At 42.4% G+C, this 27498-nt stretch overlaps 1 protein-coding gene across 2 annotated transcripts in view; it reads left to right on the top strand.

Annotated features, from left to right (window-relative positions):
* Positions 1–27498, top strand: part of CRMP1 (collapsin response mediator protein 1) — a 50631-nt gene that overhangs the window by 13272 nt on the left and 9861 nt on the right. For both annotated transcript variants that reach the window (XM_042053476.1, XM_042053477.1), the window contains exons 2-9: positions 3990–4078; positions 9098–9282; positions 10825–10989; positions 15962–16023; positions 17662–17742; positions 20950–21018; positions 23027–23147; positions 24226–24382. In XM_042053476.1, coding sequence (XP_041909410.1) covers positions 3990–4078; positions 9098–9282; positions 10825–10989; positions 15962–16023; positions 17662–17742; positions 20950–21018; positions 23027–23147; positions 24226–24382 — 929 coding nt within the window. The remainder of the gene's footprint in view (positions 1–3989; positions 4079–9097; positions 9283–10824; positions 10990–15961; positions 16024–17661; positions 17743–20949; positions 21019–23026; positions 23148–24225; positions 24383–27498) is intronic.

Below are 27498 nucleotides of genomic sequence, written 5' to 3'. Positions count from 1 at the left end.
TTCACAGAGCCTGTGTGTGCCCAGATTTCTGTCCAAGATTTCACTGCAGCAAATACCAGTGATCTAAACCAGTGCAGGATCCCCCAGGCGCCAGTAGCAGGGTGGCAGTGGTGCAGAGTGGCAGCGTCCCTCTGCCTTCAGGCTGGGGCTGTCCCTGTCCCTGAAGCCTGTGCTTAGGCTGTATCAGGGAATGAATACTCCATGTGGACCAACCATTTGTATGAAAGTTTATTTCATGAAGAATACATCAAATTACTTGTCAATATTAACCTATGCCTCCTTTCTAGTAATTTATTTTTGTGTAATTTTTCCAGCCTGTTCATGGAAGTGCATCTCTGTGGTCAATGCACACAGGCATTGGGTACTGCTGCTTTGGCTAAGGGCAAGCCAGCCCTAGTCTGGAGCAGGGTGTTTGAGGCAGTGCTGGTTTCCTTGGGCACAGTATGCTGCTGAGGTGTCCACAGGGCACCCAAACCTCACCTGGGCTGCTTGTGCCCACTGGTACCATCTGTGTCAAGGTGCTCTGCTTTGCAGCAATCTGTAATGTGTCCTACACTTAACAGATCAAGCTGGTTGGGAGATGTTCCAACAAAACTCTTTTTCTTCTGAATTTGCTGATTTGCTGGAATGAAAATGTGTTAGAGATGTTTCCACATCTCTCAGATCCTGATGAAAGCTGGGCAAGGCTCCACAGCACTGTACTCAATGGCTTGGCAGTCTGCCTGGGGATGTGTGGTTTTTTGGCAGCCTAATCTTCTGTGACTTCTTACATCCAGCTGGGGGGGAACGTTAGCCTCAGGTGCAGAACTGCTCTTGCAACAATTCTGAATTGTTTGTATTTTCTTCTGAGGTGTAAAGAATTAAAATTTTGGAAGTCTCCATGAAGTGCAGGTTTTATTCACCACCAGAATTTCTTACACCCTCCAAAATTCTGAACAAGGCAAGACTTTGTAGCTAAATGTTCAGTAATCCTTTACAGACTGAGGCTTAATTTAATGGCTGACTCCACATTGAGTGTTTTCTTAAGACTGCATTTGTATCTTTTTTAGATTAGCTTATTCTAATACCTAATTTTTTTACTTAAATGTGTATATCTATATGTAAAAATGTATAAAATCCTTACGTCTACAGTTATTTTTCTGGACCTGTGCTTCAGCTTTATTTTAGTCTGTCTTATTTTCCTTGCCTGTTACATTAGTTTCTACTTACTATGCATCTTCTCCTGTTTTAATAGAAGTAAATAGTAGAACTTCTTGATGAGGGTGCAGATTTTTTGACGTGTTTGCAGTGACAGATGCAGTGCTCTGGGAACACTGCCTGCCTGTATCAGTAAGCTCATGCCTCTTGTAATTGGACAGTATTAATGTTTAGGAAGGCAATTGAATGAGCTTAAAAAGAGCTCACAAGATGGTGGTCCCCGCAGGTCAGCAGGCAGCTTAGTAAATCATCATAGTGAGGAGGTGCAACTGCCAGCACATGGCAAAATAACTTATTACTATTCTGGCTGCTCATTCACAAGTCGTGCTGCTGTTACAAGTGACAGTAGAGAGGCTGGGAAGAAAAGAGGGAGCCTGCTCTGGCAAATTCCAGATGGAGGACTTGCATTGATCTCCATTCTCTAATGAGAGGGTAACAATGTCTGAGGCAGGTCCTGGGGACATATGTCATCATAGTTCTGTGCCTTGGTTCCCCCCCCCGGTCGTGTTGTTGCTGTAGCACGTGGAGAAAAGCCTCAGACCTGCTGTGTGCATACTCTTTTGTTGTGCACTGTTTTTAAAATGTGTTTTTCCCCTCTCTTTCTCCCTTAAAAATGTCTGTTTCTCCCTTTTTCCTTTTTCTAGAGTGATAAAAAAAGCTATAAAGGCTTTGAACCTGCAAAATTGTTCAAGTACAAGCTAAAAAGTAAATATGCAGTGTGTAACAGAGGTTACATTGTAACAATCCTATCTCTGCCTTAGCGCTTTTTAATGAATACATTTTTAGAACTTTATTGTTTTTGTTGTCCTGGGTTTATAGATTAAGAAATGTACCAACTTGTTTGTTTTCTAAACTGGGAACTCAGGACATTCATAGTCTATATGCCTGAGTCATCCTGTAATTAAACCAGGAACTGAATCTGGACTGAGGAGTATAAAACATGGACAAACTGGAGATTCTGAGTTATTGTCTGGTGAGCCAAGGAAATAATTTATAATAAATGGCTTTTTTATGTAGGAATGGGAAAAAATGGTTTTGACTGCTTTAAGAGTTTTCCAGCATTCACAGTCACTTGGAAAAATTATTTTCCAAAGTATTATGTACTTGTCATGGTTTAACCCCAGCTGGCAACTCAGCCTCACACAACTGCTTGCTCAATTCTCCCCCACCCCACCCCACTGTGGGATGGGGGAGAGAATTGGAAGGGTGAAAGTGGAAAACCTCGTGGGTTGAGATGAAAACAATTTGGTAATGGAAATAGAGTAATCATAATAATAGTAATGATAATAATGCAATTATTGTTATTAAGGAAAATATTAAGGAAAATTAAAAAGAGAGATTAATAAAATCCAAGAAGGACCAGTGATGCACAGTACAGTTGCTCACCACCAACCTACTGATGCCCAGCCAGTCCCCAGGCAGTGCTGCCCCCATCAACCTCCCCCTGAGTTTTATTGCTGAGCATGATGCCATATGGTGTGGGATATCCCTTGGGTCAGTTGGGGTCAGCTGTCCCAGCTACCCCCCTCCCAATTCCTTGTGCTCACCCAGCCTCTTTACTAGTGGTGAGCAGAAAAGACATTCACTCTCTAAGCCCTGCTCAGCAATAGCTAAAACATCCTTGTGTTATCAGCACTGATTCCAGCACAAATCCAAAACAGCCCCATACAAGTTGCTGTGAGGAAGATTAACTACCCCAGCTAAAGCCAGAAGAGCACTGAAGTTATAAACTTGCCCTGTCTTTGGGCAGGTGGTAGAGTGCTGGCATTTCCAGTATGACTTCTTCAATGAGAGAGTTTAAATACTGGTTCTCAGGAATATGCCCTGGTAAAATTTGCTTTCTATAAAATGTAGTTTTTGAGAAAAGAATGTAACCACTTGAATAGAGAAAAATATAAACAGACAATTGTTGTGAACAGTTGCAGACTTGGTATTTTGAACAATCCTTGGGAAAAAAAAATGTTTGCTTCCTGGCACTTTAGGAAATACAAGGAGGTGGTGGCTCTCTGTGCTGTTTGTGTGATATTTCAGGTGAACCAAACTTTGGAGGCTGCCTGCTGTTCTCATTCATGGAGTGACTGAGATATGGCACAGGGTGTCTCAGCACAGAGTGCCCCGAATTTGTGAACAGCCTTTGACCTGCAGAAATCACAAATTGATTATAATTAATTCTTCATGCCCACTAGAAACTCTACATTCAGCTGTGGGTCTGTAAGGCAGCACAGCAGACACGAGCTGTGGGCCACGTCCCTTGGCTGCTGCGTGGGAGCAGCCTAGTTGTCCCTGCTGAGCCAATGTTTTTCAAGGAGCTTCCCTGGTCAGGAATTTCTACATGGCAGGGCTAAGCAGCCTCTTACAACCTTGTCTCTTCTAATTCCAAGCTTTGTTACTTTTCCAGAGGTGCCAGGAGTGCCAGTTGAGCTCAGCTTGGCCATTGCAGTGTTGGGCAATTTCTTCTGGGGGTTCTTTTTCCCTTTTGGCCTTTGTGCAATGAGGTGGTAAAAGGGGGATGTATTGACATTTTAAGTGCTTCTATGTGCAGTGACTTCTGCTTTGAGCAAAACGAACTGTGATGACCATGAGGTCTCATGTTCCAAAAGTCAGAAATAAAGTCAGTGAAACTATGGTTTTCCTCTCCACTGTCCCTGTACCCACATGAACCCATCTTTATATAGGATGGAGTTTGATATTAATGGCTTTCTTTATAATATGAGCATATTTAGTATCAGAAATACATTATGATGTTTATTTATTTCAACAAACCCACATTTGTTCCCTTTTTTTCCCTCCAGAGTGACCGTCTGCTCATTAAAGGTGGAAGAATTATCAATGATGACCACTCCTTCTATGCAGACCTATACCTTGAAGATGGACTTATAAAGTTGGTTTTATAAAATACTGCTTTTTTTGCATGCCTGTTAACTTAGACTACTGTGATTTCTTGATAGTGCTGACCTGAAATCTTTTGTGAACAGAATCTGTTACCTCTAAATGTCAGGCTGTAGTAGAGGAGTGTTTAATTATTAAATTCTGCCATTTTATCTTCACTAAGATTAGATAAGTAGAAAATTTCTTTGCTCTGAATTGAAGATATTTGCTTTTCAAACAGTTCAATCATAGTTTCTTCTGAAATATTTAAGGTAAGTAGGGTCTCTCAAGAAAAGAAGTAATGATAAGGACAGTGGAAATCTTTTGAGACCATGAATGGTGGAAGGTTCTCTGCGCCTTTTTTCCCCATACCTAGTCAGTGCAATGACAGCCACGCTTTTAAGGATTGCAGGGCACAGAAACCTGAAATATGCCTGATGTTGCATGGTGCAAATGAGGACCTGCTGCTTCTCAGTTGCCTGTTGGTTAATGCTGAAGCACAGCACGTTCTGTTCCTGTGGTTGTTACGCGTTGTTCATGTGTCCCTTTTCTCTATTACAAAAGGTAAATGATCTTAAATTGTTGCATAATTAGGAAGTCCTGATTTACCAGGCTATAAAATGCAGGAACTGAGAGAGTATTTGTTAGGTGAAGAACTTGAAATAATGTGTTACTGATGGCCTGGGAAGCTGTAACAGAGATGTCCATGTGCTCTGCTGGTCCTACCTTGGCTTAGTGGAGATGAGGGTCTCTAAGGTTTGCAAAGTTACGTAGCGTGTCTGAGCACTCTGATGTACACAAGGATCAAAGCCTTTTTCATGATTGCTAAACATTTTCACTAGTGACCTAAGAAGCTTGGTCTCCAGAGGCTACAATTTGATGCACAGAAATATAATTATGGTTATCTGGTAAATAATTAATTGCCTACTTGTTTTCAGAGCTCCTTAAGAATATGCCATCAGATTAAAAGTCTAATTCTTTATATATCTGTGACTACTTATGTTATTATGATTCAGGTTATTATAATAGAAACAAATATGAACACTTTCATCCATGGACTATGCAGTTTTCTTTTTAATCCTTCACGCTGCCTTTCCATTTCTAGTGTCACTTGCATTGCAGAAGTGGCAAAAGTGGAGAGGACACAAAATTTTGAATATGTATCTATTTTTAAAGCAACAGTTAACCAAGTTGTGATCTCTTTGGTGGGTATTTTTGTTGAGTTTTTCTGTGTTTTTGTTAGTTCAGATGCAAATCTCCTTGTAACACTTGTAAGCATCAAAACTATTTAAACAACTAAAAGCATGAGAGGATGAGAGCCTGAAACTGCTGTGAATTTTTGGCTTCTATTCCAGAAATGCAATGGTAGTTAATACGCAGGTTAGCAATGCCAAGCTTTCACCTGCCCTTGTTAAGTACATAGAGTCTCTCTGAAATCCATGTGTAGATCCATACCTCCAGGAAGTATCTCAGCTGCCCAGTAATTTGTGAGGGCAGCCTGCTGTGAGATGGGGTTGGGTCCTCACTGTGTTCAGTTGATAAATTTTGCAACCTAAGTAAGCTCTGGGTTTGTTTGGTCTCTCTTAGTTTCTTCAGCTGGAACTGCCCATTGTGTCTGAATATTTAACATAACTGTTAAATGTGGCTCAAGATTCTTTGGAGTTGGACCTTGAAACTCAGTCAGCCACATTTCAGTTGATGATCTAACTTTCCAGCTGCAGATATGGCTGATAATACAGAATTCTTGCCATGGAATGGAGCAGACACCAAACCACTCAGCCCAGAATAGGCAATGGTGTCCTGGTTTTGCTGGGATATAAAAGATCTGGATTATTTTTCTCACTCTGAAATGAGAACTGATTGGAAAAGAGAGGGTTGGGTTTCTCTTTCAGCCTAATGAAATTATTTGGGTCTTTTAATGCTTTTAACGCAGATCGTTCTGTGGAGAGGGATGCAGATGTAACCTTGAGTGTGTTTGAAGATCAGCTGTAGTTTGGAGGATGGTAGATGCTTCTTCCTGCCAGTCAATGCTCAAAGTGGCTCCCTAGGTACAAGGAGCAGCATTGCATGTGGATTTTTCCTACCTCAAACTTAAGCCCTGCACACTCAGATTGCAGCTGAGAGGCAGTTCTCCAGCATCTAAATGGTATTTTAAATATTTGGTAATTTAAATGGCCATTGGTATATAAATAATATATTTTGCCTACATCTCTCCTGCCTCTGTTATCGCATGAGGAAGTGAGCCCTGTGCCAAGTGACAGGTCATGGTCTGGTGCTTGCTGTACTCTGCTCCATCCCTGCCAAGGGGAAGGGTTGGGTTCCTCTGGGCTGGAGGAACGAACAAGTGACAGGGCGAAGGACTGGAGACATGGTCTCTAGGGTGAGGAAGTGGTGAGTCAAATTAGGGGGAGCCTCAGATGCCTGAAAGAGGTCTGGGCTTGATAACCACAGAAGCACCACCATGGAGTTCTGGGAGAGGTTTTCAGCTTCCTTGGATGAAGCTCAGGAAGAGCTGAAGCCTGCTGTTTCCATTGTGCTTTAATCAGCTCAGGTACAACAGAATTTGCTAAATGGTTCAACTGAAAATGGTAGACAGCATCAGCTTTCTGGGGGGTCTGAGTTTTCTGGTTGCTGATGTATGAGGAAACCAGCTCAGTCATTTGCACAGTATCTAGAATGCACTTATCTGCACTGTTGTGTTTTTTTCACCCACAAGTAACTGAACCCCATTCTTACTCACATACACTCTGCATTAATGAGTGAGCAATTCAGGAATCCTGTCACATTATCTCCTACTCTCTGTTCTACTCAGAATAAAAATAACCTTGAGCGCCAGTGAAGATCAGACTTCTCCCATCCTTAATCTTGATGCCAGGGCAAGAGATGAGACAGATTTCTGACAAGTAGTAGTGCAGCATCATCCACAAAGGCTGTTTGGTCCCATGTCACTTCAACATGGATTATTTCAGCTGAATAAGATGTTACTCAACCATACACTGAAAATAGTGAGCATTGAGTCATCAAAAAACTTCAATATATAGTTCACACACTTTCACTTCGTTAGGACATGTCTTCTTGAAGAGGAAACTGGTAGATACTGATTGTGGAAGAAAATAAAAATTAATTGCTTTCATATTTTTGTGTAGGTTTTCATTAATACTATTCTCAGAAGGCATGTTAGTCCTTGGAGTGCAGTTACTCCTTGGACATACTCAAAGGACATGAGTCATAGTGAATTTTTTTCCCAATTCAATTTCTTAGCCACATAAATGCTCTACAAAGGTGGAGGGTTGTTCTGATTAAAATCTTGGGAGTGGACTTGACTAATGAAGATTAGTGCAACACCATTACTACACATGGGGCTACCTAACTGTATGCACTCATTGAATCTGCTCATAGGTGCAATGCCTTATGATATGCCTTTGTGAGGCACATTTTACACAGAGGAGCTGCTTGCAACTTTTGTTTGTGCAGTTGGATGTACTGGGCAGCTGCCAGCTTTTGCATCCAGCTCGGTTCCCTGTTTGTCAGGGTGGTGTTAACACTGCGCAGCTGCACACAGGTTATGACAGGCTGCCAGTGCTGCACGTGTTGATGACTGTTAGGTGCCAGACATGGAGGTGCCAGCTGTCATGGGTAAGCCCTCCTGGATTTGGTCAGTGCTGGGCAGCTGTGACCCCATCCCAGGATGCTGGTGGGGAGTTTGCTGATGGAATGGCTATGCTTCCCTCCAGCCAGAGCCCAGAGCACCAGGGGAGACAAGCTGCTGGAGGTGACATTTTTGCATAGCATTTGAAACAAATTCTTGACCTCTTGGGGCTATTTATTAACCCTGTCAGTTTGGCCAAATTCCAATGTGAATAATTATCCCTGTTTTTCTTATTTTTCCTACTGGTTTTAATGAACAGTTAATATTCACTTCTGGTTCTGCATTATCGCAGTTGGCTGTTAATCAGTTGCTGTTTTGAACTGTAGGTGGAAGTTGCATTTTAATATGGGGAAACAGATTCAGCAGCTCAGATATCTGAGGTATTTACTTAGCTGTGGAAAAATGTTATTTTATCCAGACAAAAAAAAAATTAAGACAAGGACTCAGTGTCTGTAATATGAAATAAACTAAGTGAACTTTAATTACCTTACGGTTACCTCTAAGCCCAAATATGTTGTGGTGTGACTGTGCAGAGACACAGCTTCCACACAGATCCATGCCTCTCCCTGTTTGGCACCATGCAAAGTAGGCATTAAAAATGTAGTGTGGCTTTAAAAGTTAAAGGTTAACTTATTTGTAGATGAGTCCATGAATAATAAAAGTATTTTGATCATAAGTATCTGGAGTTTGATATTGGCATGGGGGACAGATTAATATTTTTAATAATGAAAAAAAAAAAAATCCTGCTTTGAAGACCTGAAGGGAGAAAGATGGCAACAGCTAATTATAATTTTTCCACAGCATGTTTCATTAACTTTTAACTTCAAGAGGAGGATGAAGAATATGAGACATGGTAGATTAAACATGTTTAGGTCTCTTAGATATGTATTTCTGTATCTTAGGTTATTTAGATTTCTTTTTAAGGATAAATTTGCATTGCTTGATGCCTTTTGCTTCTACCATATATTTACAATTCCAGCTTGCTCCCGTATTTGATCTATGTTTTCCTATTTTCATTTAAGAACTTAATATACAAAACTGGAGCCCCCAAGAGAGCATTAAGTGTACACAATTTGAATTGTTTAAAGATAGGAGTCATATAAAAAAATAATCAATTTTTAATGCTGGTGCATTACAGCTCCTTTATTGGCCACTAGAGCCATGCAAAGCAAGTGGAGCTCACGGCTCCGCGAGGCAGCTCTTCTCTGCTTTGTTCTGCTGTGCTGGGCAGGACAGAGGGAGCAGGTGCTTGAGCTTCACCTTTCCTTTGGGGACCCACCTCCTTCTGTATGGCCCCTGGATCTCTCTTCCCTACATGCCTCAAATAGCTTTGTCCTCTGTGCTTGTTCAAATAAAGTAACACTGGCTTTCCTTGCTGTCCAGGCAAATAGGAGAGAATCTGATTGTCCCTGGAGGAGTCAAGACCATAGAGGCTAATGGGCGCATGGTTATTCCTGGGGGAATAGATGTCAACACTTATCTACAGAAGCCCTACCAAGGGATGACTGCTGTTGATGACTTCTATCAAGGCACAAAAGCAGCGCTAGCAGGGGGCACCACCATGATCAGTGAGTACTAGCAGTGCTATCTCTTCCCACACCAGGCTGAAGCCTGTGTAGCATGTGTGGGGAGAGCTACCAGAGGCTTCATCCAGATTTTCTGAGATATTCTGCAATGAATCTTCAAATTTCTGGGCACTATGTTTGAGATCCATTCATCGTTGTTACCCAGAGCTGGCCTGAAAATGAACCTACCCTCAGAAAGAAATACTAGCCTGGGGAATTGTCTCTTGGATTTTCCTCTGAAATACAGACAAATCACTGAGGGATAATGTATATACTCTTGGGATTTTTGGAAAACAATGTAGGTCGCACTGTAAGTGCATGGCACAGAAAATCAGACAAAGATCTGCTGCTCCCACCTAGTGCTGTTTCAAGGGCTTTGGAAATAACAGGATGCTTATTTATGAACTTAGGTTTGGCAGCAGGAACTGAGGAAGTCCCTACCAGAGATGTCCTTGAGGAACATCTTGGTGAAAGGAAGAAGTGCTTCTACTTGTTCTACTTGTTAAAAACCCTTCTTCTTTCTACAGATGGTGGGACAAGATTTATCTCTTTCCTTCTGGCCGTGACTTGACTTTGGTTAGATGTTGTGAGGCAGTTGTGCAGGTGCCATAAATTGTCATGGCTTCCTTGTGAAGAGAAGGTTCCCAGTGGAGTTTTACCCCCGCTGAATTGGGATTTGGCTTTTTTTTTTTTTTGGTGTTATCTGTTACCCATCTTTAGCAGCAGGTATCAGCTGAAAGACTCTCTGGCCATAGGCACAAAATTCACTGCTGTTCATTCCTTTTGTTAATAGCTTTTTTCAGTTTGTGTTCTTCAGCTGAGTATTCCTGTGCAGAGTTAGGCTTGCAAATGCCACTTGTAAGCCCGTCTTGCTTTGTTTCCATATGAACTTTTGACCTAGCCCTGCAGAGTGAGGTACAAATGCATAAGTAGTCGTGTCTTTATGTCAATTGATGGTGTGGCATCATTAGAGACAGATCTTGAGACAGGGGAGAGGCAGGACACTCAGTGTACTGTAGAGTGTGACTGAGTGTTTGTGCTCAGCATCAGCCCCATTCAAACCTTTGGCTGTATTCCCAGTTTTGGCTGCTGAGAAAACATTGAACATCTGCACTGATGTATTGGTAGGGCAGAGTGGGCCAGTTCAGTGACTATAAGGCACTGGTTTTGTTGTTCTTACTGTGAAATACATAGAGATGGACATACCAGGCAAGAAATACAGCTAAGTCCAGAACCTGTGGTCTCTTAAAATAGAGGAAAGGGAAAGACAGATGTTTCCTAAACTGTGAGGTGTTTGGCTCCCCCTTTGTGTGTCTATTGATGCTGCACCAAGCAGGTTACCAGACTCATCTTTTGTATAGACTGTTCACAAAGTCTGCTGCACCTGAGGCAGCAAGACCTGGCTGACACCCCACAGTTACAGTCAGCACACAGACCGCCTCCAGGGCTGCTGTTTTGGCTGAGGTGCTGGAAGAGTGTTCGCTTCGGGGAGGTCTGAACGGTGTGCATACTGTCCAGCTAACAGACACCCAATCTTTTTTTCAGTTGACCATGTGCTTCCAGAACCTGGATCAAGTTTACTGACCACCTTTGAGAAGTGGCATGAGGCAGCTGATACCAAATCCTGTTGTGATTACTCCCTCCATGTGGACATCACCAGCTGGTATGATGGCGTTCGAGAAGAGCTGGAAGTACTGGTGCAAGACAAAGGTTAGTGAGTGAAATGTTAGCAGTATTTTTTGGTTTTATTGAAATATCATATGGAGGTGAAATGTTGATGTATTTTAATGAATGCATAGGCACTGGCTATGCTGGCCAACGTTCTTCACTATCTTGAACTTGTATTTTCTCTTGCTGCTGTGTAAAATGGACCTGAAACTTTGTGCATATGTATGACTTTGTCCAGTATAGGCATGGAAGATTAAGATGCGTATGTTGTCATATACAAATGTATCACTTTACCCTTGCTTGTATATGTGGAAATGGGCTCAGACATTGCATAGGTAGGTTTTTTCCAAAGGTTAAACTCAGAGATCAGCATTTAGGATAATCAGCCCAGTCACCTTAGATCCTCTGTTTAATGAATGAAGAAAATGAAACAGTTCAAGGTAGAGTTCAGGTTTTAAGTAGACTGGAATGTTTGATTCAGATGCCTCGAATTAAATCCAAATATGAAGAGCACATGGGTCTGTGAAAATGTCACTACAGGATAGATCTCATTTCTCACCAATGACTTGGGATAATTTACTTGCTGGGAGTTGATTTTTAAATAAAATATTTTTAAAACAGATTCCAGTTATTAAAAAAAAGAGATGCTAAAGTTAGGTACGTAATATTGAAAAAATGCCCTGATTTTCTCAAGTGCTTCTCTCCAGTGGCTTTCCCTGAAGTTACTAGAAGATGCTTTGTTTCAACACTTGCAAAAAAAAGGTCACTTATTTAGGAATCTAAGACACTTTTATGGGTATGACTGTGTTCAATTAACAGGCCTATTTTCACATGAGATGCTGTAGGTTACCCTACCTGGACTCCAGCTACCACTTCAGAATAGCACAGATGAAACCTCTCCTAAATGCATTTCCACACATGCAGGCTCAACATGGCAGTCTCATATATGGAGGGCACCAGATATCTCTGTGTGGGCAATGGGATCTAGCCTTCAGAACGTCCTAGCTTAGATCTTGTTCCTTAAAATTTTGCCTAACAGCATGTGTTTTCTTTCCAGAATCATATATTTTCACATATTTTTAACTTTATACTTTCCTTGAAAATGTATGGATATTAATTAGGGAATATTTTCTGAAATGATGTACAGTTTCCATGGGCAAATCAGAATGACTCTTCTGTTGGGAAATGATACGTATATGCAGCATCCTTTGTAATGTGTAGTGCTAGTGATAACTTAGATGTGAAAGGTTCCCTTTTTGGAAAAAGGTACTCTCAAAGTAGAAAAAAAAAGCAAAATGCTATTTTTGAGTGAACAGTTGTTTGCTGAGATGCCATGGAGGTGCAGTCACCTGGGGGAGTTTATTCCATGTCACAGGATGCTAACAGTACACGTGCTGTATAACCAGATTTTAGGCAACAAAACACTTCCAGCAGCAAGACTGCACATAATTACAGAAACTGCAGCTGGTCTTCCATAGGTCTCTAGTATAGGTGATTTTTACAAGGTGATGACATCTGTCAACACAGATTGTGTCAAATCTGTGCTGTTTCCCTGCTATCAGCATTAACATGAATCTGCTGCTGTGCATTAGCTGACTGTACTTTCAGACAAGTATACTGTGCCTTGTTTCAAAGGTCGAGTTTATTTTCCAGAGCTCCCTGACCACAGATGGCTCAACACTCCCAAATTTGCCTGAGGGTTTACGTTAAAAGCCTGATGCAGACAGGTTAATAGTTTTCTCCAACTATTGAAATGTGAGTTTTCTGTATAAATCTGACCTGCCTCTGAGTCATCAGGGGAAGCAGAAATCTGTTCACTGGTTCATGAACTGAGATGTGTGATGGAGCCTTGGTGGCCTCTTCAGTGGCGAGAGCATTAGGAGGTCGCCTTTGTTCTCATGTCTGTCTCAGGCGGGCAGTGTGAGTTACTCTCACATGTTAGGAGACACAAGGTAAGGGTGGGTATGAAAGCACAAGCACAATAGGAAATAATTCAGCATGGCAAGGGCTTTCAAATTAACGGGTAATATTTCCTGATAATTGGAAACATTTGAGCCAGCTGGTGCAAATAGACTTGATGTCAGTGGAGTGACCCTGGTTTTCATCAGCTGGGAATCTGGATTGAATTGGTTCTCGGCTGATTAGGGGTGAGTTAGCTGAGTGACAGGGCTCAGCTCATTGTGTTTCAGTGCTACATGTGCCTAATGCAATCAGCATGAGTAACAGGGGAGCTCACAGAGTGGCTGTTGAGGTGCCTTGTCATGAGGTATAATTGAACAATTAATCAGTTTTAAATCAATACAAAGCTAATTTAAGGAGACACAGGCTTTGGAAGGGCCCGGAGATTTTGTAGAGTCAAATATTAATTATAAACACTCAGGCTTGTAGCATTTCAGCTGTTATTTTGGTATTGGGCTTTTTCAGTATATGCAAAGGAGCACGAGCCTGAAATTGGCTGACAGGGGCCTCACTGGTTCCTTTGACTTTGTCACTGTTCAAAAAAACCTGTAGTCCTGCCTAAAATTTGGAGAGGATTCTGTTGAGTGCCCGTGGTGTGAGAGCAAGTAGGACATTAACAAGAATGTAGTGTGTAACAGATGTTAAGCATTAAGGTCAATAGGCCATGCACCAGGGCTTGTGAAAAGCTGCATAATTCCAATGAGTAGGTCAAGGAACCAGGCCAGGGCAAGGAGTCTAATCTTGGATACCTGTATATGTAAATTTGTGTTATTTATCTTGGTGTCTGGTACGGGTGCTCTCTTTGCAAGGCAGGATTGTTCCCACCATCTCTCCTGTTAGCTGTACAGGCAGCCCCTGAAATGCTCTTCTACTGTGTGTATATTTGGTGGTAGCTGAGGGTGTGAATGTGTGTTTACATGGGAGAACTCTACTTCTGCACTGTGAGCAGGCTCAAGATCCTATGGCAGGATCCCTACTGGGATCTCTTCTAATCCCATTAATTTCAGGGAGAACATTAAAGAGAGTGAGAGTAAAACTCGGTCATTTTATCAAGGTCAGAAGAGGGCCTAAGAAGATACAAAGGCAATAAAAGAGAAAGGATGAAAATACATATTATTTGGGTCAGTGTATGTTTTCCAACCACAGTACTCAGAGAAAGCTGCCTTATCTCCTGCAGGACTGTGGTGGAATGAATTACCTTTGGCTAGACCCTAGTGGATAAGGGAGAGCGATCGGTAACCCAGCTCTTGGCTTACAGCGAAATGTGTACGAGAGGTCAGTCCTGTGCCATCACTGAGGCCAGCTGGCATGGCTCAGACCAGGCCTAACTCATCCTCATTGCTTGGTGTGTGCATGAGCAGCCCCGTAGAAAGGTGGCTTCTGGGTGCAGCTGACATCTGGCCCCACATGGGATGGGTTCATGGAGAGAAAATTGAGCTTTCCCCTAAGGCAGGTAGGATGGATGTGCTGGGTGCTGCTGTGAGCAGTCTGAGGAAGATGGGGCTGAGGGTGGGGGGCTGCAAGCACCGGCCTCAGGGAAGGCCTAGTCAAGCTTAGGTTGTAGAGTAAGAAGGGACTGAGTACTTTGAGACTGTAATGAGGAATAGATGGAGGGATTACAGCTAGTAAAGGCCATATGCATTTTCTGAGAACTTGATAAATAGGAAAAGAGGAAGAAAGGATGGGCTTACAGGCTGGATTTGCTTGGTGTGGAAGTCAGCTGGGAGGGGCCAGCTCCTGCTTTGTGTATCTCTCTGAGCTGCCTGGACTTAGCAGGAAGACATAATACCAGGGATCATTTCAGCGTTTTGTCCTGCATGTATCCTGGGGTATTTTCGTCCTGTAATTGTGAATAAATGAATTCTATGTGTGTGTGAGCAGTCATACCCTCTGCCTGAGGATGTATTTGCTCATTCTAGACTCCTGAAGGAGTTATATCTTCATCAGAGAGCCTTATTCATTTTGTGTAGACAACATGAATAACATGAACAGATCTCTTTCTTTTTCTTCTTGCCCCAGGAAACACAGTTTTTATCATAGCCATTTTGAAATGCAGCATATACAGCTTAAATAGTTTAAAATTTACTTTTCTTTTAAGCTAGAAAACAACAATATTGGTCCCTGGACCAAACTGGGGATCTTGTCAGTAGACTAAAGAGCAAGGCAAATAAATAAACTAATATGAATTAATATGTACATAGATGAACAGAAGACATTTGTAATTCTCATTCTGTAAGAATACAAAGCTGTGTAAATAACCAAATCTTTGCAATAAATAGCAAAACTTGTAGGGATTTGAATACAGGGGATTCTTGACAACTGGCACTCTTATGGATAGCATTTCTAAAGGATTTCTGAAATTTGGAACTGTCATCTTCCTTGTTTTTTTATGGCTGCCAGCATAAATTCTTCCATCTTTGGAAGGCAGAAAGAGAGGTGTGGTGAGCTGCCTATAAAACTGGTTTCAGGCTTTGTTTCTACTGCTTCCCAGTTTCTACCATCAGCTAAGCTGGGCGCTTTGGAGTGTAAGGTCAAGAAAAAGGAAGTCTGTATGCACATTCAGATACACAGTTCCTACATCTTCTCAGCACTTTGGGGGAACCTAACTAGAAGTTTTATCTACCAAAAAGCACAGTTTATATCAAGCTGAAATGTTTTCCTGATTAGCTAAGGAAACCTAAAAAGAAAAACAGTGATTCACAGAACCTTACACAAGGTTTTTTAAATGTCACAAACTTTACATGCTTGCTTTAGCCACTGTTGCTTGTCTGAGTTGGCTACAAGCAATCCTGTTTGCAGTGGTGGCTGGGTTACTCCAGGGATGAACACAGGCTACCCACAGCATCCCAACAAATTCCCCCAGAGAAGAGGGCATCCAGGCTTCTAGTCCTAGCTGCTGCAATGCAGCTGTGAAGCCATGCTTGATTTTTGGCAGTTGCTGGTGAAAAGTCTAGTCCAGACATACCCTATTACTTACTTTTCCTGAAGTTTTTGTTTAAATACAATTTAAGAATACACTTACATGGCAACACCTTTGAATTTTGTCTTGGAACAGGTGTGAACTCTTTTCAAGTCTACATGGCGTACAAAGATCTCTACCAAATGTCCGACAGCCAGGTATTGCTCTGAATGCTTTTCATTGCTGTGATCTGTCCTCTCTTTTCTCATCTCCCAACACTTGAGGAGTTGCTGAGGTTGAATCCCAGAGGAACATTCTCATTGGCCTGATTGGCAGTGGGAGAAATGTGCTGTGGTGACCTGCTCTCTGGAGGGTCAGTGCTGAGCTGTGTAGAACACCTGCATGTGTTTCTTCAAGTGTATGAAATTCCCCTTCCATAGAGATCTTCTGGTGTCTCCCAACATTGCAGCCACTCAGCTCTGCTCAGGATTTCTCTTGTTTTATTTTGCAGTACCTTTTGAGAACTCTAGGTCAGAGAGGGAGAAAAAGATGAAGCACTCGAGGCAGTGGCAATTCTGAAATTTCAAGAGTTTCTTGGTTGCTATAAGCAGCTAAATGGAGTTGCTCCTTGGGGGAGGTGGCCTTTTCTCATTAGGGCTGGAGATAATAATGAGCTTGTTTGTCCAGAGCTCATTACAGATTCCAGACTCTTCAGCTTTCCAATTCATACCCATCAGGCCACTGTAAATGGACAATGGCACCTGTTAGTAATAATAATGTTTGCTTATTCAGTTGAGAAAATGTTTCTTTCTTACTTATTCCCAGAGCTACAGCTCTTAGTCTCTTAAATAACTGTTGTTACACTTCTAATACATGTGGTTTTAATTGGAATTTTAAACATAATAATTTATAACTATTCTCTGAGAGGCAGTGCCTGTTAAATTCAACTCCCTGTTGGAATTGCCAAGAGGAATACATCAAAATGTGTAATGTGTGGCTGGACTAATGGCTGTTACCTTGTTTAAATGTCAAGACCTTGTTTAAGTGTCTTGCAGCCCTTTCAACTAGGCCCATTCAGGCCCATTCACAAGGGCCTGAAGTGCCCTAGTGCAAAAGTAGACACTGAAGAACCTATGTCTTCAATATTTAATCTGTGTTTGAAAACTGGGCTCCCATGTTACTGAAGTCTGGTTTAAAAAAGGAACACATAAGCTGAATACCTTTTGGAAAGGAAACTGTATTTCAGTAGATGTGTGCTCAGAAATTACCAGTAAAAGCAACAGGATCAACTACTGCCTTTCTTTGTGGATGGGTGTTGAATCTTAGAAAGCAATTAAAAAACCAAGGATGCTCTAGAGAAAATATTGCAACTTCTAACTGCAGAATTAAAGATGTTGGTGAAAGCTCAACAATGACTGATCTAAGAAGATGGTGCAAAATGTCTGCACTTCAGAAAAGAGATGTTCTAGCCATACTAGAAGTGTCTGTAGTATATGGCAATAATTCAATTTTACATTTGCTAAAACTACAGAGAAGAGGGTCACTAAATGTAGGCCTGTGTGGGAGGCATGGTGAGGTGGCCCTGCAGTGCAGGGGCTGGGGCAGACTCTGTCCCAGGGAAATCCAGCCCTGCTTGGGGCTGTCGACCCTGTCTTGGTGCAGCTGGTGTGTACAGGGGTGGGTAAGTCAACACCTGTCAGTGAAGCTCAGGTTCTGTGTAGAAAAGAGATCATTTGCTATTCACCAATATAATTACCAGCATAGAAGGTACAAAACCAAGGTGAATAGGGAGGTCTGAGTGCTAAGTAATGTGTTTTCCTTATTCAGCAGTGTTTCTTTCTTTTATCTACCTGCAGCTTTATGAAGCCTTTACCTTTCTAAAGAGTCTTGGGGCTGTTATCCTGGTCCATGCTGAAAATGGAGACTTGATAGCTCAGGTGAGTGAACCATCATTTTTACTTCACTTTGTGAGATGATAGATACAGGAGAAGTAAAATAGGCCAGTCAGAGAATGGATAGGAAGAAAGGAACACCCTAGAAAGAGCCTTAATTGAGCCTGATGCCCTGTACACTGCTGGTATAAAGCCTGGGATGAGAGAATGGAGGCCCTTTTGCATTAACTGGCAGAGCATCCTTGAGATAGGGCCATGATCCCAGGCAGCTCCTTGCCTTGGCAGTAGATGAGGACTAGATAAGGGGGGCAGAAGGCGGCAAGGTTTCTTCTGAATCCAGCAGATGCAAGCAAAGTGGAACAATGTAAAGCCTTGTTCACAGATTTTGGGTACAAAAAGTGGATCTGAAAGCTTTATATGAACATCTTTTGCTGCAGTTATCAGCATAAGCAACACAGTGTGTTTGGAACGGGTATTAAAGCTCATAAATCTATTTATTTTTGAGAATATTCTTGTAAATCTCTGAAGTTTGAGAATAAGAACTACTCTGATCTTGTAGACATTTCAAAAATATGTGTTTAAGTGTAATCCATGCTCTTAGAAGAGGCATGTCAGAAACAGGAAGCTGGGCTCAAGGTCAGAATGTTCCATTAAAGCGTCCTGCATCTCCAGGGCAGTCCTTGCAGGTCAGGTGCCCTGGGAGCCGCTGTCCTCCCTCTGGACTGTGCCATGCTCTGATCGGTGCCACAACACGTGGAAACATGGAAAGAGGCAAGCCAAGGACAGCAGTTGATAGTAAACCTCCCTCTGGTCTTTCAGAGGCCAGGATTTCCCTCTAAAACAGAAGGGGCAGGTTTGGGTGGGTGTTGTTATGATGCTACATTTGTGACAGATGAATCTTTGAAGACTGTTGCAGAGATGTCTCACTCCTCTGATCCCTTGTACGTGCATCGAGCCCCTCTTAGGTCGGTGAGGCTCTGAGTGAGCCATCTGATTTATCTGCTGAGCTGCTTATCTGCTGGCTTATCTGCTAAGGACTGGGCTGCAGAGCTGACAAGGAAATTACAGCAGCTAAAGCTGTCTTTGGGATCTGGACAAGGCAACCCACCTTGTCTCATGGCTAAGAGAGAACCTCAAGGGAATGTTTAAGTCATTTGGCAATGTGTAGGAACTCTTGTCTTGGGTGTATTTTGTTTTTCCCCTCTGTGGGAAAGACACACCTCCATCTGCCCGGTTAGAATTTACTCTCTTTGAGATCTGCCTTTTGCTTTTAACTTTGAGTTCGGCCAAAATAACCGCTGGGATCAAAAGTTACTAGTAAGGAGTCAGCAGGCACATACAGTGCAGTCATGTCCTTCCCCCACTGAAACTAGGTGACAACCCTCATTTGAATTCAAGAGAGGAAAAAAGCTGATTTCTTGTGAAGTTTAGCATGAATAAAAAGTATTAAATACATAATTTATAGTTTTAATACAACATAAAATATCCAGTAGAATTAAAATGACTAATAATAAGCATGGTTAAGTCAATATTACTGTCGGAATGGCAAATAAAACAAATCAAATGGCATGTGTGGTGTTTTGATACATTGCCTATTAAAATCAAGGCACACTCATGGAATTGCATTTTTGATAGAAATCTATTTCATTTACATTTTTCTCTGATCAGCCTTAATATACAGCCATCGAATATGAACAAACAGGACAGAAACATTATTAGGAAAAGAGGAAGTGGTAAATAAATGTAAATTATGTTATACATCACCCTATTTGTTCACCATTGCCATGTTTCATAAAATCTGTCTTTCTCTATGCTTTTATTTAGAAGAATTATTTGGATAGTGAAAAGAAAGCTGCCTGCACATAGGTTTTTTAGGACTGTTCTGTGTGAAAATACAAATTTGATCTTGTCAAACAAATATTCTAGTTTATTAGCACTATCAAGTCCTTTTACAGTGGCCTTTTATCATATGATCTGATTTTATTACTTCCTTCAAGATGCAAGTCTGTCCTACTTTGTGTATCTATTCTGTGTCAACTTGCTATTTTTTATATGGTTGTAACTTCATTTTATTGCTGTATTTTAATTATCTGACGTCTTTAACTGGCACTGTTCGGAGCTGGTGCATTAATGATCCAGAACAGCTGTTTTTAAGAATACCTGTGAAACCTTATGTTTTTCTAACCAAAATGTTCTTACACAGTCAGATTAATATGTTCCTGTTACTGCCTCTTCAGCCTTGATTGATTGCAGTGAAGGCTAAAGTATATATGAATTTTACCTTGTTCAGTTTTACTGGAGTATGTTGGTAATGTGTGAGCTTTTCACCCTCAGGGAGCTGGGATCAGATATTTATTAGTTGACACATTCAAATATGTTCAGTAACTTCATCCTGGTCTCTAGGGGACATTTGTCTGTGTCACAGAGCCATTACATCGTTGAGCTGGGCTCATTAGAGCCCTGTGGGCAGGGCAGGCCAGGGCCAGAGGTACAGCAGCAGCTCTGGTTCCACTCCTGCTCTGCTGTCAGGCCTGGACCCACCTCAGATGAAAAGGGGTTGACCACCAGTTTCTGCAAAAAGGGAAATTTATTCCAACACCACTGTTCAGATTTAAATTAAGTGAAGCTTTCTGTCTATTTAAAAATAAATTATCTCACTGCTATGAATCTGGATAGCACAGAATTTTTTTTCTGACAAACCCCTATTGGTCCTGAGATGGGCTTTTTGATGGGGACACGGTGCCCTTGCAACTGGAGGGCACTGTTTTGCTTTATAAAATCATAATTTTAGTGATTCACTGTGTAGGAATAAAGTCTTAAGAAAACTCAAAGTGTCAGCAATGGTGAAAGTTTGAGAAAGTGCTTTGTGGATTGCAACCAGGGAGGAACTTGAGCAAGTAAATAAGGAATGGCAGGCTGGAAGTACCCATAATTACTATTTAGTGTATTGGTTGAAGCCCATTCCTTGGGCTGGTGTTGTGGTGTCAAGTAGGACTGTCTGGAGGGCAGAGGAAATTTCTGATGGTGCAGCTCAATGTCTTGGGGCACAAATATGCTCAGTCACATGGCAGGGACCAGTGCTGGCTGTGCTGGTGTGGCGTGGGTCCAGTTTAGAGCCAGTGTTTTCAGTGTTCCGTGGCTTTTGCAGTTGCGTTTACAGTGACACTAGAAGGGGCAGTCAGACCTTATGGCTGTTGATCTCCCTGAGGACACCGCGTGGAGGTGGGTCAGCATTTATCCCTTATGTTGCAGGAACAAAAGCGTATTCTGGAGATGGGAATCACTGGACCTGAGGGACATGCCCTGAGCAGACCAGAAGAGGTAAGAGACTTCGCTCATTTTGTCATTTGTGGAAGTATTTTGTCAAACACGTGGTGTCGGTGCTTGGCTTCTCTATGTGCAGACAATGGATGGGTGCATCAGGGAAGGCAGCAGTCTGCTTCTCCCACTGCCTCTTCCAGTACTACTCAAAGTCTGAAAAGTCCATGTCCTTTCAGCTTGTTTGTTTGCCTGAAAAGCCCTTTGGATGCTGCAGCAGGTATACATTCCCTTAGTCCAGGGATAAACATGTCCTTGTACATTCAGGAGTCTCAGCTCCTGCTGCCCTGCGCACAGGTGTCCATGTAGTTTTTAAGTGTGACCTTTTTGTTTTGATTTGAGGTGACAAAAAAATTGGGCTTATCAGGCTAAAAATCAGCAGTGGAGCTTGAGGGTTAGGTCTCAGAGTAACTGCATTTATTAAAATGCTTTGGGTGAAAACCTCCTATGAGATGCATGTGCACATCTATACCGTGCATATGCATACACCCACGTATAGATCTGCTTTCATGCTGGCAGATATATTGGTGTCAGAAATGCAGGCTGTGGAGATGCAAATACATGAGAATGGAAAGATGCTGTGAGGCAGCTCATTTTATGCAACTCCCTTATAATAAAATCTGGGCCCTGGTTTGGATCATCTCAGGCATCTGGGAAGGGTTTATTTCATGACAAGGAAAATGGGGAGACGTGAGAATGTCCCTTAATGTACACAGCTCAGACCGTTAATGGGATGTGGAGGGCGGTAGTGGGAAGTGACTGCTTTCCTAGAAGACTAAAGAGACACGGTCCTGGGGGTTTGAGGCTGAACTTCAAGAGATTGTTGTGGTTTGCAGATCTTTATTTAACTTCTCCCCAAGGCAAAAGGAATCAGCTTAATTGGTCACATTCTTCTATTGAACTGTTTATGTACTTCTTCATTTTGCTGTTCAACTTCTACTAAAAATACTCTAAAAGGATTGAGTTGTTTCTTTTTAATGAGAATAAGGGCCTAAGGAAAATCTGCATTTGCAGTTTCCAGAAATGAATTTTTCTCAGCTCTAGTGCTGAGGTACAGAGGCTCTGCTCTTCTAAAGGTGCATTTGGGGTTTCTAGAGCAAATGTTTTGATACAAGTCCTAGGACAACCTGAAGCAGTCTGATGTAAGGAAAAATATTTTACAAAACTGTAAAAGATTAAGCCATGTGGTTTTGGAATGCCGAAGTTGCTCAACTTTTCTAGAAAAACTTGCACAGAAATTTCTCTACCACCGAGTCACTATTTTCAGTTATAACAGGGTTTTTGGTATTAAAATGCCAATACTGTGAGTCCATCTGGGAAGGATCTGGTATAAAACTGATGGCTGGGGAAAGGAGTCTCCAGAACTGCTGGGAAACACTGCTCCTCCATCTGAAGATGCTTGCTTTGTGTGCCTACGTCCCAGATGGCTCCCTTGGAGGAGATTGCCTCTATGCTTGCTGACAGTGGGGACTTACTGGGCGCTGCTTCAAAGGCTTCTATGGATTATGGGCTAAATTCAGTCCATAGTGCTGAAGCTGCTGTTTGAGAATTCTATACATTCACTGTCACCGTTATGTAAAGATTAGGGTAAGCTGCCGGAGAGAGTTCAGAGTTTGTCTCCGAGCAGGGGCAAAGTTTTCTTGCTTTGTTCTCCTTCCAACTGCAAGGGTAGGAGTCTGAAGAAGGAAGGTGGGAGGGAGGTAAGGAGGAGCTGCATAAGCTGCTTGGACATGACCTTTCCTGGGGTGCAGGGAGCCAGGGAGGTGTGTTTGTGCTGGGGCAGCTGTACCCTGCTAGTGAGTACAGCCTGGCTGTCGTTACTGCTAGTGCCAAGTGTTTGAGGTTGGGTTAGCTCCCTGTTTCCCAGCGCTGTGTCTCTCTCTCTATGGAAAAAGTAAAATCAACCCCTGGAGAGTTGTTGTTGAACAGTTAGAAATATGGCTTAGTCCTCCAGTTCATTTTTTCTTCAGACCGCTTTCGCAGTTAAGTTTTCCCTCCTTGTTTTGCTCAGCTTGAAGCAGAAGCAGTTTTCCGTGCCATCACGATTGCCAGTCGAATAAACTGCCCAGTGTACATCACCAAGGTGATGAGCAAGAGTGCAGCTGATATCATTGCACTGGCCAGGAAGAGAGGTAAGTGACTTCCTTTGCTCCCCCAAACTCTTCTTTTTGTTGAATAGAAGCTGAGTGAAAAAACCTGTACATCTTGACCCAAATGACAGGCTATAGGGAGATGTTACCAAAGAATGGTAGCACCACCACAGACTAAATATTTATCGCTGGGAAGGATGAGGGGAAATCCTTTAATATTTTTAAGTTGAGGAGCTGTTCCCTCACACTGTCCTCTTGAAGACTGAATTGTAACTCTTCTCTATATTGTTTTCCCTTTTGCTCTTTTCCTTTAGTCTGCTTTATCTCTGTTCATGGGAGGGTGATACTTAATTCCTAATGGGATCTAGCACATCCTCCATACCAGTATTTCAGGTTGTCGCACTCTGAGATGTGGCTTGGGCAGTGACCCTGCTGTTAGAGATGCTTGGAGCTCTCTCCTGGCCTTGCTGCTGGAAGCTGATGCCCTCTGATGTACACTGCAGTTTGGCCCCGCTTGCTGGGGCTGTGGTGGGATCCAGGTTACAGAGCACCCAAAAGGGCCTTGTGAGCCTAAAGGCAGCTGCTTCCAAAGCTGCGTTTGCAAGTCAGGGCTGTTCTACTTGCTGGGACTACAAAGCTTGTGAGCAATATGGGAAAGCCAAAGAGCAAATTATTGTCTTGATATTTGTATTCTTGGAGGCTTGGAGTGTGCTGCTGGGGACCATATGCTGCTATCTGCTGGTGCTGTGCCCATCCTGGGAGTAGTAAAAAGGCATCTGTCTGCTGAAGTGATCCACCATCCAGTGCACTCTGAATTGGAGCAACAGAGAGAACATGGCTGTGATTAAAACAGTACAAATTAAAAGCAGGTCTGAACTGTCTCCTTCTGGATTAGAACGAAAGATTTGTAAATAGGCTGATCAAAAGCATGTAGAGCTCAGAGAGACTCCTGATTAATTTTTTATCATACAGACAAAGCCAGGGCTGTTTAATTTTCTAGGAGCTGTGCTAGCCATGTAGCAATGCGTGAATTATACATGGCTGCATGCAGCAAGCAGTGTCATATGCTGAGGAGAGAGTGGGTTGTAATTAGTTCCTGTATATCCTTGCTTTCTCCAAGGTCCCCTTGTTTTTGGAGAGCCGATCACTGCCAGCTTGGGGACAGATGGGACACATTACTGGAGCAAAAACTGGGCCAAGGCTGCAGCTTTTGTGACCTCACCACCTCTGAGCCCTGACCCTACCACTCCAGACCACTTAAATTCGCTCTTAGCATGGTAAGACTTCCTTTTTTTTTTTACAGGCTGATGGTGAGGCAAGTGCAAAAGCCACATGGGATGAAGCATCTAGGGATCAGCCTGGTTTCCTTTAGACCAGTCTCATACATGAAACAGCAGAGAAGAGACATAGAAAACCAGGGATAGTTGTATCCTCATGTTTAGGACGTCAATCAAGTGAGCAGTCATGGACGCTCCAGTTGCTGGTTGGCTTGACAGAGAGGCTGTTGAGGAATTAACTATTTTTCTTTCTGCTTTTCAAGTGATGCCTAGTTATACAACTAGATTGTCAGGACTTCAAACTGGCTTTCTTCCTAGTTCTCAATTTTCTTTAGCTGAATTGTTGATATATGATGGGATGGCATCCTCACTGTCCAGCATAAGCAGCAGCCTGGTGGATAGACCCCATCTTTGAGAACAGACTCAGTTTTAAGCCCCAGTCATATTTGACAAGCACAGCTCCTGAAATGAGGGCTGTTCCTGAATACAGAGATACCTAGAAACAAGAGCAATTTCTTGGGGCAATTTATGTCAAAACTGGTGTAGGGCTCTCTACTGTGAGTTCTTCTGAAAATTGGCTTGTCCTAAACTAACTTGTGGTTGTAGCAGAGTTCCATCAGTTTATCTCCTGCATATTGAAAACTTCTGACTTGGTAGTTTGCCTTCCATCTGGGAGGGACCAAAATTGTACATGTTTACTTGTGTCCAGTTCTTGCAGCCTTGTTATTTTTAGCTTGCCTTGTGTCTTTATGGGCTCCAGGGTCCTCCAGCTGGAAGACGGCAAAGATAAGTGGTACATGCAGAGCAGGTATGTCAGGAGAAAGAGGTCAGAGTGGATCACAAAGGACACTGTCAGGGACTTGGGTGGAGACAGCTGGAGACTGAAGGCCATCACTTGACAGGCCAGGGATGTGAGCTGACTGCCTTCAGGTTGGCAGGGAGACTTTAATCACTAGATAGGTGAAAGGAATGTGAACAGCAGAGGAAGAAGTGTCTTTCTCCTATAGAAAAGAAGATATCAGCAATGCCTTGCCAGAAACCCAGACTGTAAACCCATGTCTGAAAGTATTTCCTGCTTGTAGCCAACTTCAGCTTAAGCAAAAGACCATCTGCTCTGAAATGATACAAAAAATTCACAGCTGAAGCCCTACCAGGATAGATTGCTAGGGCTGGAGTGAGGAACTCAACTTACCATTCAAATCCTTATTTACCTTCCTGCGGTGGCACCCACCTCACCTGCTGCCTCCCCTTTCTGGGGTTTCCAGTGCTCTAGACAGAGCAGTGGAATTTGAACCTTGAAAGTGACCATCTTTAGAGCAGCTGCCTGGGAGGTGGGTGGGCACACACATGTGACAGGAAGATGCCATCAGTCAGTGCCACATCTCCCCTTGCACACGGTGGGTCAGGCTGTGCAGCCCACCAGAGCCCACCCATGCTTTAACTCAACTGCTCTAAAGATGCTGCAGTTGAGCTCTGAGTTACGTGTGGCTCTGGTAAGAATACACAGCAGCTTGTTCTCTTCTGGCAGTCTGATGGCAAAAATGTTTTCCCATAAATGAGCTTTTTGTTCCAAACAAGGACCCAGAAAAAATTACTTTCTTGGTCTGATTCATCACTATCAGCACTGTAAAGGGTGAAGCTCACTGTGTGAGGGTAAGGCTGTTAGCCAGCACATGTAAATGTGTATCAAAATGTTTGACTCTTTACTCTGTTAGAGTGGCCATATATGCTTTCTAGAAGAGAGTCCCAAAATAATAGCATGTGGGTCAAAGCAGATTAGCTAAAATAGCAAGAACATTTTTAGAATTGAAATCCAAATAATGACTTTTTAAAACTAACATCTGAAAGACAAACTGAGGACTTTCAGAAGTTTTCATTATTCTCCAAGCATGCAAAAATGGCTTTTTTTTTCCAAATGGCTTAAAGATCTTAAATGACAGCAGCTTAGCCTGCTTTCAGTTTTAATACTTTAAATCTATAGTGTGAAACTAAAAAAAGAACCGTATATTTTATCAGTCTGCCCTGCATTTGTGGGGAATTTTATGCAAGTTTGATGGTGAAGACAGTATTTCACATTTCTATTGCACAGCTGATTTGGATACCAATATTTTACATTCATTAAAAAATCCTTACAACATCCTTCCTCTGCAAGCACGCAGCATACTGCTTGTGCCCTTTTCCACAGAAAATGTTGATTTTCCACTGGAAAGCTGAATGTGTAAAACCCTATCATGTCTCACGGGATTTGCAGATTGAATTTGCCTCATGAGATTTGGTCCTCATGTCATCTGTGGGCCATGAACCTGAGTTAGCTTTGGTCTTCCATGGTGTGCTGCTGCATTACTGCAGCTGTGATGTGCCATCTCTTGTGAATCAGAAATGTGAGATCTTGGTGCTACACAGAAGATGCAACTTGCCATGAAAGCCTTGTTTAAGGGGAAGAATAAGATGACAAGGTATTGATCTGGCATTTAGTTCATGATGATCTCTTCCTGTCTCTCATTTTTTAGTTGATGTGATGCTTATCCACCATTTGACAGTAGAGCGTGTCCAGACAGTAGGAGTGCCCATGGGGTTACCCAGGAGGTGATGGGCAGCTCTCAAGTGACACACTCCAGTTTCAGAAGTCTTCTGTTGATTTGACTGGGGAGTGCAGTTCATGTCAATAATGTCATTAATGTCAGAGGAGAGGGAATATGGAGTTAAGAAAACAAGTCTTTCTTATCTTTCGGGTGCAGAAATTAGTAGTGTGGTGTTAGAAGCACAGCATAACCTCTGGGAAGTGGGCAGTGATACAGGGCCTGGCTGTGACAGTCAGGTTTTCATGGTTATATCAATCAGAGAGCAGAAAGAGAGAGGCCACAGGAAGCTTTGCTGATGAGAAGAGCATCAAAAAGGAAGAAATGGCATTGCTACCTTCTGACTTTATTGTTATATTAAAATAAATGAATGTTTAACTGATGAAATTGGCTTAATCCTTTGGAGTAACACCAGGCAGTCATTAATAATCAGGAGTAGCTAAAGCATAGCGGCCTTTTCTGTACTGAGTTCATGGGTTTGACTTCTGCTAAAAACTGGATGGATGGCTTGTGAGCATGGTGAAGAACCAGAAGAGA

This window comes from Corvus kubaryi, unplaced genomic scaffold (genome assembly GCF_017639235.1).
Source record: "Corvus kubaryi isolate FWS band 111438036 unplaced genomic scaffold, C.kubaryi_AGA036_p1.0 split1-131, whole genome shotgun sequence".
Taxonomy (NCBI): Eukaryota; Metazoa; Chordata; class Aves; order Passeriformes; family Corvidae; genus Corvus; species Corvus kubaryi.
Note: the sequence above shows the minus strand (reverse complement) of the source record. Positions and strands in the feature narration are given on the sequence as shown.